The 13,921-nt window shown below is 38.6% G+C and overlaps 1 protein-coding gene across 2 annotated transcripts in view; it reads right to left on the bottom strand.

Moving 5' to 3' along the window:
- INVS (inversin) overlaps positions 1–13,921 on the bottom strand; it is a 170,841-nt gene that overhangs the window by 46,723 nt on the left and 110,197 nt on the right. For both annotated transcript variants that reach the window (XM_067569819.1, XM_067569818.1), the window contains exons 9-12: positions 12,101–12,256; positions 10,597–10,826; positions 8,978–9,084; positions 4,556–4,768 (exon numbers count right to left, since the gene is read on the bottom strand). In XM_067569819.1, coding sequence (XP_067425920.1) covers positions 4,556–4,768; positions 8,978–9,084; positions 10,597–10,826; positions 12,101–12,256 — 706 coding nt within the window. The remainder of the gene's footprint in view (positions 1–4,555; positions 4,769–8,977; positions 9,085–10,596; positions 10,827–12,100; positions 12,257–13,921) is intronic.

The raw sequence follows: 13,921 nt of genomic DNA, 5'->3' as shown, positions 1-13,921 counted from the left end.
TTTCAAAACACTAGGGCTATCATAAGTAGGAAAATAACTTCTTTCGATCATATCAGATCTAAGTCACATAGAAAAAAACAGTGTTCCATGTTAAAGAGGAAGCTATTAGATATTCAAGGTATTTTCATCAGAGAAAGCTGCTCTATGTATGGTTCTTCCACTGACTTCAGTAAGTGCTCCATATGTAGAAAGGCTGCAAACTATACCCTGTGACAAGTCATCCCTGAGCCTGAACTGGCAAGTCATCTGAGGTAATTACCTGCGAAGCCTGTGACAGGGCCATGCTAATCAACCAAGCAAGGGACTAATCAGGTGACCCTGAGGCAGGTTATATGGGCTCCTAACGAAAGCAGTCACTCCAGCTCACTGTTGCTACCTTGCTGGGAAAATTCCCAGATGCCTAGAAGTTCTGACAGACTCCCCATTCCTGCTCTTGGCCCTGCCCCAGACTCATCTGGCTCCCCTCCTATCCTGACACACCCTGGGAGTGAAATCCTGGTCCCAATGAAGATAGTGGGAATTTGGTCACTGGTTTTAATAGGGCCAGGATTTCATCCTAGGGGTTTAGTTATCTGACCACTATTATTGGTCCTTATTGGCCATAAATTATTAATAATCAACAAAAGAGTAGAGATCAAATTTTGTCCAAAGAAGACCATATTACCCAATTGTGAAGGGCTACACAACTAATGTACATACAATAAAGCAGATGACAGCTCTCATAATCTATACTATGGAGATAAAACATAGATTACAAGCCCCAGTAACGGATGCTTGTAGGGCGTCAAGCCGTCCCCCCCCCGGTCTGTCTGGGAGGGTGGCCACGCAGACTACAAATGGGGAATTAGCATTTGGGGCAAGAGTCTTGGCCCCTTCTGCCAGTTACAGGTGTCTCCGCAGTCTCTCCTAGGCAAGGCGAGTCAGCAGTCTATAGCTTTGGCCCTTCAGGTAGGGCAAAGAGTCTATGGCCCCTGGCCGGGCAAATGAGCAAGCTACAGCCCTGGCCCTTCAGGCAGGGTGGGTCAGGAAAATAGGCTAGGGCCTCTGAGGCTTTACAGGCTTAGATGAGGTGACCACTCTGGGGGTGGTGTAGAAAGGGGGCGGGGGATTCAAGCCCACCCGACTCCACTGTGTCCCAGCCCAGGTCCTGTCCCAGGTCCCAGAGCAAAGTGCTCTGTCACGGGGTCAATGGGGCACCTGCCACAACTCACTGATGAAGCTGCAGAACACCACACAACCGGACAGCTGTCCAGATCCCCTGGGCTACTTCCTTCCCCCTTTCCCCAGAGTAACTGTGCTTCAGCCATGCCTTTAGTCTCCTCAGGGTAGCGCTCACAGACCCTCAGTGTCAGAGGCAGTCGGTACCTCCTCTAGGTTGTTCCCTGCAGGCAGCTCCTCTGTGTCACAGGCGGGTGGCAGCTCCCCCAAGTCACAGACAGACAGCTCTGGCAGCTCCTCTGGGGCCTGGGCAGTGGGCAGTTTCCCAGAGGGGCTGCCGTCCGGCTGGGGTAGCAGCACCGGTGGAAAGACATCCTTCCCCTCTGGCAGCTCCCTCCAAACTGAGCTAGCTGGGTCAGTTTTTATACTTCCTGTCCTGCCCCTCAACTTCCGGTGAGGTGGGCAGGGTTGTTTCAGTTCTGCCCAGCAGGGGTCAGGTCGTCCCTCCCTGTCCGTCTCCGAAAGAGGCCACACCCCCTAGCTACACAGCCCCATGTTAATTCAGGTGACTTTTCTGCAGAAGTAACAGCACACAAGTCATGCAGCAATATAAGAACTAATGTTAAAAGTCCTCTGTGGGTAACAAAATTTGTATCTGCATCAGATCTGCAAAAATGATCCAGCGGATATTTGCAGATTTGCAGGGCTCTGCTACTGGGTTTCCATCCCAGACTTTTTCAGAGAAGTCTTCTGACTTTGGCAGCAGACATATTCAACAGAGAATAAAGTGAAACAGTTTCCAGACACAGATAGGAAGTTTCAGGAGACAATATCCCCAACTCTCCATGTCTGATGCAGTTCTGAGAATGGTTCTTTTAAGTTCTTGCTGAGATCTGAGGAACCCCACTACAAACATTCCACTAGGGTTAAACATGTTGAAAAAGCTTCTGTGAAAACTTTTTGGCTGAGATTTTCAGAGCCACTTTCAGCTGTACAATTCCCATTACAATTAATGAAAATAAGGCATCCAAATGGCCTGATCGGCTTTGAAAATCTCAGCTTTTCTGTCTCTGTTGCTGATAACACTTCTCGTCTATTAGAGACTGAGGGGTGCTTTGTAGCATTGCTATTATATTTGGTTTTGGTGGTGGCTGGTTACTTGAGGTTGTATGTGAATTGAGGTGTGTATGTGGAAGGGTTAAAAGTTTTGAGATGCATTTTCCTTTCAGGATTTATTTGTCACAGAGAAATGAAAGATAGAAAAATATGTGAATGTTTTGCAGAAAAGCCTTGAGATAGGAACCACATCTTCAAATATGTTTGTACGTCTAGCAAAATGGGGCCCTGGTCCTGATTGGGGTTTCTAGGTGCTGCTGTAATAAATAATAATTCTCTGTACAACAGGATATTACAATTGAAAAGATTCTTCTGTGGGTTGTTTATTATAAAAGAGATTTTAAAGATTTCTTTTGAGAGTGTTAAAGTAGCACAGAACTGAGTAACTTAATTAAGCATAGTCCATCAAATAGGATGTGAAGTATCTGAATGTTAGTCTTTTCTAGCTGGGTTATTGGCAATATTTTAATGCTGGGACAAATGGATAACATACACATCTTATGTAAGTGTTAACATTATCAGGTGTGGATTAGAACTTGATTTGACACTCTTGAATATTGTGGAACTTCAGACTATAAAGAGCTATAAACTCTGTTTTGGTTGCTTGATAGAACAAGTAGCTGAAGTATTTTGATTAAATTCACTTGTTCACTGAAAAGCTATATTCCCAGTATATAGTCTCACCACAATGCTGGCACTTTATCAATTTTGTCACTCATATACATCATGTTGTATGTATGATTATTTGAATTATATAAGTTAATTAGTCTATATGCTTTCTAATCCAATGTCAGTTTTAAACTAGGTCTCTAATTTAAAAAAAAATAGTGTGCAGAAAATCTTTGTACAGTGTACTTTGAAACCTACAACTTTTGCCTTTCTTGGCTGTTAAATCCTTAAAGAATTCAACTAGTTGGTGAAATACAACCTTCCTGTTCTAAAACAAAGTTAGCCAAAGCAAAGTTAGCTATCGATCAAGCTGTGATCTTCTAAATATCTCCCATTTATTTTCTTCATATAATAGCTAATATCTTCCCCCAACTGATGTCAGACTAACTAGAGCATAAATTCTTTTCATGGCCCTGTGGAAATATTTCAGACACCTTTCTATCTTCACTGTAAGAATATCTGCTAAACATTTACTGATGTTTAATTAACAACTTTGTACTCTGCAATATTTTATTTAATTCCTGGATTTTGTCTAGTTCCTGGAAAGCCTGTAACTTTAAATTAGAATTATCAGGGAGGAGGAGGGAAATCACATTTAAAGCAATTTAGAAAGAAAACTGACTTTTCACTTGGTGCAGTTTTGAGAATTTCACTTTTCACTGTGAAAGGCGATCATAGATTATGAGAAAGTTGTGAAATTCTGCTTTTTTTCATTTTAGAGCAGGTTGCAAAGCTTCATAAAATAGACACAGATTAATATTGGCCAGAAGTTAATTTCATACCTACCCAATGTTTGTTTTTAAACATCTAAACCATAGTATCTTTTTAAATACTAGTAAGACACTCCATATTAAAAAAACCAACAATCTAAGGTCTATGCAGAGTAGCTTGCGTAACCCCCGTCGACTTTGTAACTGCCCTTTAGTGCACCGTTTCCGCTGCGCAGCGCTGATGGGAAATGCATTCCCGTTGATGCAGCGCTATGCCTTTTGAGGAGGTGGTTTAATTGAATCGACTTCTGGATCAATTGAGCAGGCCTTCAGTTCTGCTCAATCAATCCAGATAGATCGATCTGATGGCAGCAAATTTGCTGCCATCAGTGTGTACACACCCTGACACAGCTACAACTACACTGCAGGTAACTCCACTGTCATTTTAAAAGGAGAAGAACTGAAAAAACATCTAACAGGATTAATACAGGCAAGTCTTTAGAAACTGATTGGCTGGGAAGTCTCTCTTCACTTCGCAAACCAAGAGAAACAGTGATAAGAGGGGGGTAACACATCATAGGAATAGTGATTCTCAGAAGAAGGGAGGATAGTATCCTCCATGACACAGGCTCTGAGTTATCCATCACTACAGAAATGATAAAGCTTCTAGAGGTATTTGATTATTTAAAAAACCTCTCAAAATACAAATGTATTATATAATGTGACCTATTTATACAACATTTGATAGAACACTAGATTTTCCTTCAAGAGAAGAAAGACTATTTCTAAAAAGATGTAAAAAAAAATAAAATTAATCAAGAGCAAATCATCTGTAAACTATTATCTTCAATAATTTCATTTTTAATAGCTTCATTTTTGCACTTTCCATGTGTCAAACTTACTTGGCAGCAGCATCTTTTCTCAGCTGTTCATGTTTCATTAGAAGATTTTTTCTGTCTTGGAAAGCCTTTCTAACCTTGTATCCTTTGTAGACAGCTTGGATTTTGAAGGCAGCAATGTCCTGTATGGCAGCTATAGACAGAGCACCATGTTCCAACATAAACTGAATCACCTCATGGTGTTCTCCCAGCAAAGCATAATCAAGAGGAGTGTATCTAAAACAAGAAAACATACGAGTGTTATAACAGATTAGATTGCTAGTCACAATGTATATTTTTGGTTTAAAAAATGAAAGGGAAGCTCCACTAATGAGGAAATCTCCTGTAAGGAAAGTATTTAATACATTTTCAGAGAACCACTTTTCTACATTCTGAAGATCTGACAGATTCCATATTTTAACATGTTTCTTTAAAAAGATGATTTGAGATGCACTGTATTCCTAAATTAAATTTATAAGTAAAAAATGCACATGATGTGAGATTAGGTGGCATGTTTGGTTATTTGCACAAGCATTTCGTTTCTGGGAACTTGATTTCAAATTCTGGTTTAGATCATAACAAAAATGAGCTTGGTGGTCCCATTCTACCCTATAACTAGTCAATAATCCACATTATAAGAATACCACATAAATACTGTAATTACATAATTAACAAGGTTTACAGCTTTGACAAAGAGAAGCCAAAACAGAAACAACAGTCATTTTTCAGGACAGGTTTAAGTTTGTTGGCAGAGCTGTGATACAGAAAGATTGACAATACTATGACCAATTATAGCTAGTTGTATTATTTTCACACTTTCAGGCCCATTAATGGTAAATTTTTTTGAAAGGAAGACTAGGAGAGTAAGTCCCATTTTCAAAAGCCACTTCGGAGCCCAAGTGCCACTAGTTTTCAATGGGACCTAAGCAAAGTCACTTAGGGTATGTCTACACTGCAACAAAATACCCACGGTGGGCCCAGATCAGCTGACTCAGGCTAACAAGGCTCGGGTTATGGGGCTATAAAATTGCAGTGTAGATGTTTGGGCTTGGGCTGGAGCCCAGGCACTGGGACCCTCCCTCTCACAGCCCGGCAGACTAAGTCCTAAGAGCCTGAGTCAGCTGACCCAGGCCAATTGCAGGTGTTGTATTGCAGTGTAGACATACCCTAGGCACTTTTGAAAATTATAGTTCAAATTCACTCAAACAGTAAAAGGCAGGAAAATGTACGTAGAACCTGCACTTGTATTAAGTGCCCATGCTAGGAAAAGATATTTACTAAAGGAATATTATCAGCAACATAAAAAAAATGATGCCCATATAATAAATCAAGTTAAACAGCTAGTGTCAATGCATGAGGTAGTAAAATTAAGGCTTTTCTTGATGGTAACCAGCAAGGATGCAATGCAGATAAAGACAGGAAGAACAGACAGACAGCACAATTGGACTTGCCATATGGTGATGGTTTGATGGGAAGATTAGAATGTCTGAACTGAAATGTCAATAGGAATAAAAGGCAATGACAGAGCATGGAGATTTGTATGTCAAGCTATGTTGCTGATAAAACATTAAATGAGACAAAGTATTGAAATAACTCTTGGACAGATACTACTGAAAGGAGCTCACTTGAGAAAAATCAATTTTAAAAGCTTGCCTGCTGTTTTGAATATGTTTAATTAACAGATACAAAAAGATATTAAAGCATATTTTTAGGTTCCTAAAACATGGGAGTCAACAGATGTTACTTACCTGTAACTGGAGAGTCTTTGAGATGTGTGGTCTTTATCTATATTCCACTACCCCTATTCCTTCCCCTCTGCTTTGAATCCTCCTTCTTCATGGTAAGAAAGGAACTGGAGAGCTGTTGGTCCATACTGCCCCATATGTCCTCAGTTCAGAACATAAGGAGAGCAACTGCACAGGCATGGACCAATGGACACTACATGCTAGAAATCTCCAATCTCAGGAGCCCGGTGTGCACTTGTGCCTCGGTGTGGAATATATCGTGACTAGCACTTGAAGAAGGATCCATGATTACATTTGAAAAAGCATTAAGCTTATTTTTACTCTCTTTTCTCCCACTTACCTTTCTCAAAACCTTCTTTGCTCCTGAAATGTCCCATCTCTTGACAGAAAATAGTATTTTGTGGCAGTCTGATGTTATTTCAAAAAGGTATCCTTAAGAGTTTTTTAGGATCATCATATTTCAAAAACGTTTTGGTCTAGAAACACCTATTTGTTTTATTAATTTATCCTCAGTGAGATCTAGTATTTAGGACTGAGGTTTAGAAAACTGGTAGCTAGATTTGGACTTATATTAAAGTTCTAAATATTTTAATCTGGAATTATGAATATTAACTCTTTAAACCAAGTGGTGCAAAAGTAGGTAGCTGCTAAACCTCCCATGAAGAGCACTATTAGAAAAGAGCAAATGGATGCCTCCCCACCATAATGGTTACACCACACAAAATGCCTTAACCTGTGCAAGTGTGTATATTTGAATGTCAGCACATCAAAATCAAACCAGAGTTCTGCACCTTTTAAGGTTCACTCATCCCCAGTTACAATAGAGTTTAGGTGATATGACACACTATTTGACAAATGCAAATACTGTATCACAACCAATGCAAAGTTTAAATATTTAAATACACAAAATTCTGGAAATTCAAAAGTTAAGGCTCCTATAACAAGAATGGAACTCATATTTACAAGAATACTGCTTATATTGCTAAATGTATGTGCAATGTGGCTGAATTACAGTAATGTGGTTGCAGCCTTAACTCTTCAGCTTCTTGAGATTAGTGCATTGATGTTCTTAACTAATTCTATATTAATATCATATTTTAAAACTTGTTTTTCATATCTTTTATAATAGCAAAAGAAATTAACATAGAAAAAGGAATTGAGATGGTGCTGGTGCATTTATTAGATAATGCTATTATAAGCAAGGGCATATCTGAATGTGGGATCTAAGGATCACACACATAAACACAGTGAGGCCAGGAGGGAAATAGAGGTCTTCCCTAGATGCTAATGAAATGGTTATAGGAATAGTAAAGCTCCTTAACTTGAAGTTTTCTGAGCACCATTAGCAGCATTCTTAAAGATAGATAGAACGCTGACCACCCTCCAGTTCTCTGGTAGAATATGTTTTTAATAGTATATATTAAAATAATTAAAATACAGCTGTTTATTTTCATTTTCTATTGAAAACTACCATAGACAGCATTAGAAGAACACAACTGGGAGCTGCTTAATGCTTTCTACTATGGTTTTCAGTAGAAAAATGACAATAAATTGCTCTGCAGGAGATGAAGAGAAGGCTGGGTCAGACTAGGGAACAAAAGACAAATGATGGGGTAAGCAAGGTAATTAAAAAAAATAAGGGAGACAGGATGGAAACCAAAACCCTGCACTAGTGTACATGGGATTTTAAATCATTCTAGTGATTTCTAAAATGTTGATGTACTCAAATTTATTTGGCATGTTGAGCTTTAATTTTTGATGAGGTCATCTTCTTGAAAAGAGGCACCAAAATGTGTAGCTGCGTTGACTACCTGGCACAGTCATGTGATCAATTTAAACTATCACAACCCAAGAATTTTAAATAAAAAACTATTATTTATATCAGTCAGAGACAAAGAAAAAAGTTGCAAATTTAGTCACCTTGTGATTATAGAGGGATTTCTTTTTAGTTGGATCATCAGAATACAGATAATGCCAGGTAATTTGCAATAACTATTTTTAAAATATAATTTTACCTTTCTCCTTTCACCAGATCATGCCCTCACTGAACTGAACAGCAAAACTTCAGTTCACTTCAACAGGAGCAGGATTGGGCCCAATATATATATCTCGTTAGCTTTGTGTAAATGAACAATTCCATCATCCATTAAAGACACAGTACAAGAAAGAAAGAAAGAATTCAATTACAGAAAGTGTATTTTGGGTTTATAAAGTAAGGTTGTACTAAACAAAAGAACCTTGGGTCAAGGTGGAAAAGAAAGACTCATTTCCTATCTCTAATAAGCTGAATAGGGCAAAAATAATTAGTAAATTTACCTTAATTCACTATATTTCTGTTCATTTCACTATTACTGTGCAAAGCACCAACCCTGCAAAGACTTATGAACATGTCTAACTTTATACACTACAAGTAGCCTCATTGGTCTCAGAGAGACTAGTCACAGAGGATAAGATGAAGCATACACAGAATCAGGATCAGGCTCAAAAGTAGAATAGAAATTTAAGATCAGAGTTTGAATGGTCTTATTTGAAAAACTGTCTTCAATAGCATAATTTAACTACTCTCCAGTTCCAAGATTACACTGGTGTTTTTAGACATGTTCAAGCTCATATTTCACAGACAATATTTGAACATGTGACATACAAACAAGAGGCAAGTACGTTTGCTAAATTAGAAGATAATATGTTTAATAAACTTTACCTCTCTTCATGGTTCTCCATGTGATTAGGGAAAGCATCAAAACCCAGCAGCAACTTTATAGCATCAAGGTAGCCATTGTTACACAGCCAATGTAAAGCAGTCCTTCCCTATGAACAATAAACCAAAAACATATGAAGAGATTTATTTGCCACTAACTCTGTATGGCCAAAAGAAAAATAGCATATGGTGTTGTCATTTAAGGCTCAAATGGACATTATGACCAAACAAGTCGCTCCAAAATAAATCTTGCCCATTTAAAAAAAAAAAAAAGAAATAAAGAGTTTAAAAGCAAAAACCACTGAAAAGAGTTTAAAAAAATAGATCAGGGCCAGATCTTCAGCTGTGCAGAATTTATACTTCCTAAAGAATAGCAGAAGGAAATCTGATCCTAAGCCTCCTTTCTGTTCCGTAAATTGTGGGCCAACTGGGGCCAAAACAGCCTTCTGTAATTTATACTGGCCTATGGACTGATATAAATTATGCCAGTGGATGTATTTTTGTAGGACTAGGGATCAGATGGAGCACTATACACTCTGTCCCACTTTGGCAGACCCCCCAACATCCCACCTGCATAAAGGGCATCAGGGCAGGTGGCACAGAGCTTTCTATGCCAGTTCTAAGCCTCACAAGGGTTATCCCATGTCAGGAGAATCCTCAGCTGACCTCTTAGGGCAACTTTCTGGCTGCTTTGAACTACTGATGTAGCAGAAATCAACTGAAGCCAGAACCCAGGATCTGGCCCTCAGGTAAGACTTTGAGCCAATACCTTGGCTGTCAGTGCAGTGAAACATTCAAAGGGCTATTAACACACTGCAGCTCCAAATTTCAGGCCACTGTAAGAAAAATTTCTAGATATGAAAGCTCTGTTGCACTTACTGTGGGATACAAACGTATACCTCATACAGTGAGGTAAAAAAGGTTAACATACTGGAGCAAACTCGCTGCTGGTGTAAACTGGTGCAGTTCTATTGACTTCATTGGAGTTGTGCCAATTTACACCAACAGAGAATTTGTCCTAGAATACAAAATCTATTTTGGCACCAAGTTTCACTTAGTGCCTAAGGGAGGAAGTAAAGGAACATACAAGCAAACTACAATGTTCTTCTTTGACCTTAAGGACTATACACAGACAAATAATTGCTACACTTCTTTCATCAAGTTTGTTGCACTTCACTTGCTCTGTCCTCTCTATCACATATTGGGAAAAACCTGGTGTGGACTATAAAATTACATTCTCTTGTTAAGTATTTAAATAAGAAAACAAACAAGTAAAGAATAAGAAGTTTTAAAAAAGGTAATTTTAAGACATCAGCTATATATGGAAACATCAAAGGACAATATGGAAAATGTGCATCTTCAGTTTATGGTGTATATTAAAATAATAATCTTTGACCAAGCCTTAAAAAAGTGAAACATGAAGAGCAAGTAGTCTCAGGGCTGCTTTTCCTTCCCCTACAATAGCAGAGAACACAGATTGATCGTACTACTGGTGTGAAAAGGCAAGAATTAATGCCACTGTGCTGCAGAAAAGAGAAGGATAAGCAGGAAGGAAAAGATACTTTCAATTTATGGTTGGTCTGACATTATTAACTTAAATGACACAATGAAGAACAACATACCTCTTTATCTTGAATATTTGGATCTGCGTTATTTTCCAGTAACACTACCATGCAGTTAATATAGCCCCCATATGCAGCACACTGCAAGGGAGTTCTACCTGCATAATCCTGCACATTTGGGTTGATTTTATTTTCTATCAAAATTTGACATACATCAGCATTTCCACCCAGAGCTGCCCAGTGAAGGGGAGAATGGCCATCTTGATCAACCAAATCTACTCTTGCTCCCCCTGTAACAGCAAAACAATATTTGAAAATCAGACATAAAACAATCAAAATATTTTTCGCACATAAGAGGAAGGGGAGATTAAGCCTATATCAGCTTGGACACATCAGATAAACTAAAGACCCTGGGTAACATTTTCAAAAGTGCCTAAGTGACTTAGAAGCCCAAGTCTAAATTTTCAAAAGTGACTCTGGGCACTTAGGAGTTTCAATGGGAGTTAGGCATCTAACCTGCTTATGTGCTTTTGAAAATCCCACTAGTCGCCCATCTACATTTTTAGATGCCCAAACACCTTTGAAAATCTTGCCCTTAGGGGAACTTGACTTTCAATGGGATATAGGCTCCTAAGTCATGGTGCTTTTAAAAATTTTACCTCTAGACTCACCACATTATTACGGGTTTTTCAAGTTTTTTTTTTTTTTAATCAAACATGTAAAATTCTTCTACCCAAATCAAAATTTATTTATTTAGTTTGGTTTCCCCAAGACACTCTTACAACAGTTAAAAAATACAATACAAAACCACAAAAAATCCACAAAGTATACCAATCATCGGCACCAACCAAGCCAAAACAATAACTGTCCCTATAATAATACAATTATATGATTCAGTCAGCCCCTGATTACCTTGTATCTACGAACTCATTGCTTTCACAAAGCCAAAGAGAAAAGATGAGTATAGATCAAATGTGATGCATCCATATACATAATGAAATACTGGCAGCTAAAATGATACTACTGTATCTGTGTAATAGAACTATTTTCTTTCATGGTTTCTATTATTTCTAAAATTTTCTAAAAAATAAAACTTTGTTTATAATAAAAAGTCACAGGACAAAACATATTAAAGTAATGATATAAAAAGTTGAAGAACAGCTGTATTTGAAACAGGTAAACCATTAAATGTTCAAAGATGACTATGAACCCATTCTCAACAATGGTAAACAAAATTTAATTTGATCTCATTTACAGGAAAGAGAAAAAAAATACTATATGAGGTTTTAGGAGATTAAAGGGTACTTGAAGAGATTTGTGGGGACAGTGGGTAGAGACAAAGCCTGGTTTTGGGTATATATTTAGTTTTTCTATCTTCTCTGAATGCATTGTAAATCATTTGCATTTACTACTTATTGTTCTATGAAATGCACTCTACGTAAATTTTTCCCTACCAGACTAATTTTGGTCTCTTCTTTTTGCCCAGCAATGCCATTTATTTTACAACCTACCTATAACAGCATTTTAACTCTGTGAATGGATTTGTAAATTTGTGACAGCTGACCTTTAATGAGTGTCTGTATCACTTCTTTGTGTCCCATCTCACAGGCTCGGAAAAGTGGAGTGTGCTTCATTACGTCAGTTGCATCTACCTGTGCATTATGTTCTAACAGCAATTTCACAGTGCTGACATGGCCAGAAAGGGCAGCAGCATGTAATGCTGAAAGAAGAGTTGGAAAAAAAATCACAGTACGATAGGAATTAGACAATGACAATTAGAACTGTCAAAAATAATTATTCATTTCAATAATTTTGGTGGAGAGAACTGCATTCAATTATAAAACTGTGAACTGCTCAAAATATAACAAGTGACTGGAAATCACTACTTCTCCCTTACCACGCAAACAACACAACATGCATGGTATAAAAAGGTGGCAGCTTTGTTACACATTCTTTACTCATGGAAACAAATTCAAAGACTGACACATACTGAATTAATGGAAGGACACTAGCATCTGCCCACCGAACACACTATATGATGCTTCTGCCTCCTCTTTTACTACTTCTGTTACTGAGAGTATGTCTACATTGCTGCAATGGCAGGCATCAATGCAATGGCATCAATCGAGTGGGTCTGTGTAGACCCACTCAGTTGATTGGAGAGTGCTCTCCAGTTGACTCAATTAGTCCACCTCCCTGAAAAGCAAAAGGCAGCGTCGATGGGAAGGCCGCTGCCACCACTGTAGATCAGCCCTTTGTCACCCTCTATAAATGACACTACCTACTGCTACTGCAACAAAAAGAAACAAATTCCTCATTTATTTTTTTTGAGATTTTCCTGCTCACTATGAAATTTTCTTTTAGATATCAAATAAAGTGATCTCTTTTTACACTAACATAAGAGAAATGCTTTTCTACAAAAGATCTTGGAGATATGCTGCAATAGGATCTCTCTTTTGAGGAAAAGGGAGTGGAAAGTGCAGAAGCCAGATGCAACTGGCTCCAGTAGCAGTAATTCTGCATTAGAGGTGTAGTGGAAATTCTTGTGGTACAGAAAGTAAGAGGCAGCTGAAAGCACCTGCTTCCCTCCCGTTCTAGAATTTTCTTTTCTCTGACCATTGCATGTAGTTTTGCAAATTTTAGGGGGAAAATTGAAGCTGGATGGGTAGTGTGAAACAAGTAGGATGATAGCGAGTGATGAAGGATGGTTTCTTTATATGGCAGTGAGGGAATATTTGGATTTCCTAATGTTTGTTAACACTGTAGATATTTGTAAAGTAATTTTTTTTTATATTTGTAAAGTAAATTTTCGGGCTATGTTGAAAGGCATTTTCAAACTTAACTCTTTGGCTAGATCATGCCATTTTGGCACAGTCCTATTCTAGGAGAGAGCAAAAGCAACGCAAGCAAGACACATTTTGTCTCAGTGGCAGGGGGAACAAACAAATTGCTATCTTAAAGATATACAGCTTACTTCTTGCCCACCGTGTAACACACCAGATTCATGGCTCTCTGCTTCTTCCTTCTAGGGGGAAGTAATTTGGGAGTAGTTCCTGTGCTCCTTTGACTGCTTGAACTGCAGTTTTGCCTTCCCTCACATAGGTCATGCTGGGTGTGAAGCTCCTTTACATCCTGCTCTCACTGCAAACCTGCATGTAAGCTAGAGTCTAACCCTTTGTTAACAAAGATTTTCATTTAGGAATATGCTTAACTAATAAAAGGCCATACGTTTCCATCTCCTATGGGGTTTAGCAGGCTGCAAAAGGGACCAGCGAAGGACTTGGGAGACAGGAAGGAGATTCCATCTCCATGGAATGTTCCCACTTGCCCCAGAGACCAGGGAAATCCCTCTGCATGAAAGTCACATGGGATGGGTTCTGCAGAC

This window comes from Emydura macquarii, unplaced genomic scaffold (assembly GCF_026122565.2).
Source record: "Emydura macquarii macquarii isolate MOO-44397 ecotype Brisbane River unplaced genomic scaffold, CSIRO-AGI_Emac_v2 contig_2948, whole genome shotgun sequence".
Classification (NCBI taxonomy): Eukaryota; Metazoa; Chordata; order Testudines; family Chelidae; genus Emydura; species Emydura macquarii.
Note: the sequence above shows the minus strand (reverse complement) of the source record. Positions and strands in the feature narration are given on the sequence as shown.